The sequence below is a fragment of the Microtus ochrogaster genome, chromosome 10 (genome assembly GCF_000317375.1).
Source record: "Microtus ochrogaster isolate Prairie Vole_2 chromosome 10, MicOch1.0, whole genome shotgun sequence".
Taxonomy (NCBI): domain Eukaryota; kingdom Metazoa; phylum Chordata; class Mammalia; order Rodentia; family Cricetidae; genus Microtus; species Microtus ochrogaster.
In genome coordinates this window covers 54,241,500-54,248,077 of record NC_022016.1, presented here as the reverse complement: position 1 = coordinate 54,248,077, position 6,578 = coordinate 54,241,500, and the positions used below count along the sequence as shown (strand labels likewise).

Here is a 6,578-nt window from a genome sequence, read left to right as displayed (position 1 = left end):
TACATTATGACCAGAGTCATATGGTGTCCAAGCTGACCTGCCTTCAGATGACCGTCACTAGCAAGCAGCTGGAGGTGATGGCCGTACTACAGCAAGCATTTGTACCCCATTTACAGAACAGCTGTGGCCTCTGGTACCACCTGCCACATTTCAGGGATTGGTTTCTTTTTTTAAAAAAAAAAAAAAAAAAAAAAAAAAAACTTTATTGTGCTCAGGGGCAGCTTATATAGGGCTCTGGCCACGCCCCAGCTCTTGATATCTTTCAGCTGTAGACTCACCAGAACCCACTCCCCTGCCATCAGGGTCTCGTGTTCAGAGCAGCTGCAGGTTCTTGTAAACAAGTTGTTTACAAGAAATTTGGGGTCTAGTGGTCCGCAGTCCCCAACAGGTAGAGCGTCTGGAACATCTCACAGCATATCCTGGGCTGGCCTGTTCCCATGGCAGGGTTGCAGGTATACATACCGTGCCTAGCTTGTGTGGGTCTTAGAGTAAAAGTATACCTAGGTTTGTGCCTTTCCCCTGACTCTGCGTTTGCAGCCTATTACGAGCAAGCTGTACCAGTAACATGGATATGTTTATGTTTCTATAATTTCAGGATTTGGTTGGTTTTCAGCCACCAGATATTCTTTATTTACTTGGTAGAGTCCTAGTTTCTAAAACCCAGAGTATAGTTCAATAAACAAACATTCCCATTTCACTTCAAAACCCAGTGTCCTCACCGACCTCTAAGGGATCTGCACTTGTCGTTCTGGCCCCTTGCAGGTTTGTGTACGTGTGGGACACTACGAGCAGGAGGATCCTGTATAAGCTGCCTGGCCATGCTGGCTCCATCAATGAAGTGGCGTTCCACCCTGATGAGCCTATCAGTAAGTCCACATCTGCCCTGACTGCTACAGAAGAGAAAGCAGCCTCTCTCCCTGGGACTTGAGGGACAGAGGCAGGCAGGGCTGTTGTGTGAATCCAGTGCTAATTTGGGGTTTGAGGCATTTTGGTGTGGGGTTTTCAGGGATTTGGGGTTTTTGTTTGTTTTTTGTGGGGAGTTGGGGTTTTTGTTGTTGTTGTTTTGGTTTGGTTTGGTTTGGTTTGGTCTGGTGTTTTTGTTTTTCGGGTGGGGAGCTGGCTGTAAGAGAAGGCAGTTGTCAGCATAAAGGGGGATGCCAGTGCTAAAGCAACCTAGGGTTTTCTTTTTTTTTTTTTTAGTTTTTTCGAGACAGGGTTTCTCTGTGGTTTTGGAGCCTGTCCTGGAACTCCCTTTGTAGACCAGGCTGGCCTCGAACTCACAGAGATCCGCCTGCCTCTGCCTCCCGAGTGCTGGGATTAAAGGTGTGCGCCACCACCGCCCGGCTAGGGTTTTCTTATTACACTAAGATTCGGATGAAATTGGAAACGCCCCCGCCTCCAGCCTCCAAACAGTTTTCTCTGTGTAGTCCTGGCTCTTCTGGAGCTCTGTAAACCAGGCTGGCCTCGAACTCAGAGATGTGCCTGCCTCTGCCTTCCAAGGGCTGGGATTAAAGGTGTTCTCCACCACCACCAAGCAAAACTAAAAGTGTGTTTTCTCCAGCTAGGATCTTACTTGGCTTGGCTGGTGTTCATTGTGTAACCCCTGCTGATCTCATACTTGAGGGAATCTTCCTACCTGAGTTTCCCAAATACTGGGCCCTTCGGAGGAACCCAGCACATAAACCACAGGAAGGGATCTCAGGGAAAGTCAGTATGAAACAGTAGTAGTGTTGCAGTTTATTTCAGAAAAGTTTACTCTGCATTTAAGTGGGGTGCTAACAGGCCTAAAGGGAATGCAGGCATCTTCAGGGGGGTTTGCTGCCATCTATAGGCCAATGTTGGAATTGCAGTCCTAGATGGTGGTTGGCTTCAGTTCTCACCTCAGAGAAGGCTGGCTAAAAGACTGAGTTCTTTTGACATTCTCAGTTCAAGTTCTCTCCATAACTTACTCTCTTGGGGTGGCAGGGATGTAGACAAGAATGACTTGTGAATGTGTAGACTAAAATTAGGATAAATTTGATTAGTTAAGCTTTAAATTTAAAGAAAGAACATGTTGCCTTTCTCCAGGAGTATATATAGATTTAAAAAACCAAGCAGAAGGGCTGGGCGGTGGTGGCGCACGCCTTTAATCCCAGAACTCAGGAGGAACCAAAAGCTACAGAGAAACCCTGTCTTGAAAAATCCAAAAAAAAAAAAAAAACCAAGCAGAAACATATTGACTGAGTGGGTGGACACTTGTAATCCCACCCTGGGTTGGTAGAAGCAGGAGGATTCCTAGAGGTTTGCGGCTAGCCAGTCTACATCACAAGCTCTAGGCCAGCCCAGTGAATAAAGAGACTGAGAACCTTGTCTGAGAAAGCCTCAGCCCGAAAACATGCGCATATACCTGCACCTGTGTGTGTCTGACTTAGAAGAGCATGAGGTTCCCATAGCATAGCCATCCTTGGGACTTCAAGGGGGCTTGGACTGAAAAGCCAGGCTGCAATTTCCTGTGTGTGTGTGTAGGAGAATTGAAGCTAAACCCAATTGCTCTTACATGTCACAGTTGTCTCTCGAGCTCCAAGGGTCCCAAGCCTTCACTTCTCCTGTCTTGTTCCTTCCCTAGTCCTCTCAGCATCCAGTGACAAGAGGCTGTATATGGGTGAGATTCAGTGAAGATTGGGGATGGAAGGCTCCCCGGCTGTGTGACCTGAGGCTCATGCTACATTATGACCAGAGTCATATGGTGTCCAAGCTGACCTGCCTTCAGATGACCGTCACTAGCAAGCAGCTGGAGGTGATGGCCGTACTACAGCAACCATTTGTACCCCATTTACAGAACAGCTGTGGCCTCTGGTACCACCTGCCACATTTCAGGGATTGGTTTCTTTTTTTAAAAAAAAAATAAGACTTCTTCAGAGGGACAAACATTGGTTTGAGGTCTCCTGTTTTTTAACCTATGCAGGAGACAGGGAATGTCAGTTGAAATTTGTTGAATTTGTTTTCTGTTTATTTTAAATTGAGTAACTGGCTTGTATGATATTTTTCTTTCTTGTTTGAGTCATTTTGTATTAAAAATTCAAACAGATAACCTTTTTACAAGAACCTTGTGGCTTAAATTTCTTATTTCTTGCTGTCTTTTCTCTGAGGCTTGATTGCTGTAAGTCAGAGGAGAGTATATGTCTGGTAGATACGATCCACCTGCTCTTCAGTGACTCTGTTTACTTGGAGTCCCCCACCCCCTTCTGTTGTAGGTTTCCTCACTATTGTGAAAATGACAAGGTGTGATTATCAGTAGCAGATACTTTCCTGTAATTACAAGTACAGCGTCCAGAAGGTGATGAATGAGGTCCAGAAGGGCCTGGCCCTGGGTCTGTCTGCTCTGCCTCCTGCCCAAAGCCCTTTCCTTAGCAGCAGTCCTGTGCTCGGGGCTCCTGGGGAACCAGAGCTGTGGCAGCCCCAGTCGGGGCCCTTGGCCAGAATGCAGCTTCATGAGCAGCCCAAGTGGGAGATGGGTGTTTTCCTAGGCTTTGACCGTGGCATTTTCTGAGGCTCTTTATGATCCTGGTTATCTGTCTGACTTTGCTGATCTGACAGGGATGTTGAGAAACGCTGTCATGTGCCTTCCACTAAGACAGGTTCCTCCCTCCCTTGGGTCTCTGGTTGACTGTCCAGCACACAGACAGGCACTAATGAGTCCATCTGCCCCAAGGAAGTACAATGTATATTTTTTTAACCTTCTATCTCAAAGCAAAGTCTTCTTATCTTCAATAATTCTGGGCATGTTTGGCTGAGACTTTGGGCTCATGAACTTAAATCATATTTCTCATAAGTCAAAGAGGATGCTGCCGTGGGTTTAGAACATAGTCATTCAACACCACCAAGCCCTGTTATGTGACAGGCAAAGTCATCATTGCTGAGGACAGAGACAGGAAAGATCTTGTCCTTGCCCTCATGAGAAGTGCACAAACCAGTAGAAAATATTGTTGGAAATAAACTACTTTCTTTTTAACTGAGCACATGCCCGAGATTTATTTAACTTATTAATGAAGAAGCCAGCAGGATAGTAAAGCTCTCAGAGCAATTACTTTTAATACAGTGAATGAAGTTTGAGTAAAGCACACTGGAAACACAGGGGGAAGCGATTTATCGTGCCTGTGAGAGAACAAAGAAGCATCCTGGATGCTGTGGTTATGCTTGCGTATGGACAGCAAACGAGGAGGGCTGTCTAAAACCAGACACAAACCTGAGGGGGTAGGGGTGTCTCAGGAGCCAGAGAAGTGTGCTTGGAGACAGGGGCAGCAAATCCCATAGTGTGGAAACTTCGGGTACTTGAGCCTGTAGAGTGAAGTCCCCCAAGGTGTGTTTCACAGACTTGACATACTCTGAGTTTAAAGAATCCCCTCGTCTGATATATTTGGGAAAGATGGCGGGGGGGGGGGGAGCGGTAAACACCGTGAGCCTGGTTTCATTACTTTGAGCCTTTACCATACAGAGTACTGTGTACTGTGCTATCAGGACAGGGCACGCAACTGTAATCCCAGCCCTTGGAATCCAGAGACAGGACATCCTCTGCTATATAGCTAGTTGGAGGCCAGCCTGAGTTCGGGTGCTAGAAACTGAATAAAAATCTAGGTGCAGTGGGACTCATTTGTAATCCCAAACACTGGCACACCGAGATGAGAGCTGGGGATGGGGATTGTCCAGATGCTCACAGGCCAACTAGCCTGAACCCACACAGCGTGACAGACACGAGAAACCCTGCCTCAAAACAGTAACAAAGTGGAAGAAAGGAACTCACTATGCAGGGGCGTGTGTCTTGGAAGGGAATGGTGGCTGTCATCTGGCCTGGCACTAATTAATTACCTATATGGCTATAATGACCTTCTCCAGGAAAAACGTGGTCCCGAATGTCTTCAGCCTGATCTTCATTCCTCAGAAATCACAAGTAGCTTTTTTTTTTTAAATAATTTGTTTTTATTTTACGTACACCAGTGTTTTGCTTGCATGTATGTTTGTGCAAGGGAGTTGGATCCCCTGGAACTAGAGCTATGGATAGGTGTGAGCTGCCATGTGGATGCCGGGATTGAACCTGGGTCCTCTGAAAGAGCAGCCAGTGCTCATAACCACTGAGCCATCTCTCCAGCCTACAACTAGCTTTTTAACACCCCTTTTTAAATGTGATTTTTTAAAAAAGATTTATTTCTTGTGTATAGTGTTCTGCCTGTGTGTGTACCTGCAGACCAGAAGAGGGCACCAGATCTCATTACAGATGGTTGTGAGCCACCACGTGGTTGCTGGGAATTGAACTCAGGTCCTCTGGAAGAGCAGGCAGAGCTCTTAACCTCTGAGCCATCTCTCCAGGTCTTTAATTTTTAGTCTATATGTATGTGTCTGTTTATATGTATGTATGTATGTGCTTCACATGCATGCAGTACCCACAAAGGCCAGAGGAGGGCATCGGATCCTGGGAGAGCTGTAGTTACAGACAGTTGTGAGGTACCTGGTGTGGGTGCTGGGATCCAAACTCAAAGACAGCAAATGCTCTTAGCCGCAGTGCCATCCTCCAGCCCTCTTTCAACACTTATTAACACCAGATCCACATGCCTCAGTCCAGCCCCTTCTTACCCCACTGTGTGTTTGTAAGCATGGTGTGTACGTGTGGGGAACTGTGCTGTGTCACGTGTGAAGGGGACAGGTTAGTGGAGTTGATTGCATCCACCTTTCCATGGGTCACCACTATGCACATGTGGAGGTCAGAGAGTAACCTGGAGTTGGCTCTCTCTGGCCATGTGGATCCCTTGGGTCGAACCCCAATTGTCAGGCTTAGCAACGCCTTTCCCCATGGAGCCATGTCACCAGCCTCTGGCACTGTGCTCTCAAAGGCCTCCCAGTCCCTTGAAGAGTCAGTGGTGACTAAGGGTGGAAGGGCTCCGAGGCTGAGGGTGTTTCCCTCAGCCCTTACGGGGCTGAGTAGGAGCCATTAGCAGGAAATGGCCGTACCACTTAGGATTGAAGAGAACAGAAGCCCTAGCCTGGGAATAAAGATTTAAGCATAAAACATCTCCAGGGGGTGAAAATTGTCTCCTCACTTTGGGAGAGATAGATTGCTCCCGAATGAGTAATGGCATCTCTGGCTTTCAGTTAATTTCCCTTTATGACTTCAGTCTCGGGCACTTAAAGCCAAACTTCTTTTTCACTGGGTGGCTTTTTGTGAGCTGAATTGTGAGGGAGGCGGGTTTTTAAGTCATTTTTTTCTGCACACAAACGCACACCGGCACAATTATTTCTTCTAGCCCGTGGCCCCCGGTACCGTCTGTCCCCAGTGCCCCCACAGCTGGTTTGCAAACACCTCATGAGAGCACGGGTTGCCTCTGTCTTCCTTCCCTACTGCCCCTGGTTGCTCAGAGACAGTTGGCGCTTTCAGGGGAGAGAGAGAAGAGAATCCCCAGTGATGGCAGTGACCTCAGTCAGGGATGAGTCCCCAAAGGGAGACCCAGTCATCCTTTGTCCTGTATAGTCAGATGACAGGCAGAGCTGACTTACCCAGAGCCAGCTGCCAGTTGTTTCTTCACATCAAAGCCACAGAATTTACAAGC

General features: G+C 47.3%; 1 protein-coding gene across 1 annotated transcript in view; it reads left to right on the top strand.

Annotated features, from left to right (window-relative positions):
• Positions 1-3,963, top strand: part of Snrnp40 (small nuclear ribonucleoprotein U5 subunit 40) — a 32,137-nt gene extending 28,174 nt beyond the window's left edge. The window contains exons 9-10 of the mRNA XM_005353156.2: positions 763-866; positions 2,606-3,963. Of these exons, the coding sequence (XP_005353213.1) occupies positions 763-866; positions 2,606-2,655 (154 nt within the window). The 3' untranslated portion in view covers positions 2,656-3,963. The remainder of the gene's footprint in view (positions 1-762; positions 867-2,605) is intronic.
• Positions 3,964-6,578: the final 2,615 nt, after the last annotated feature.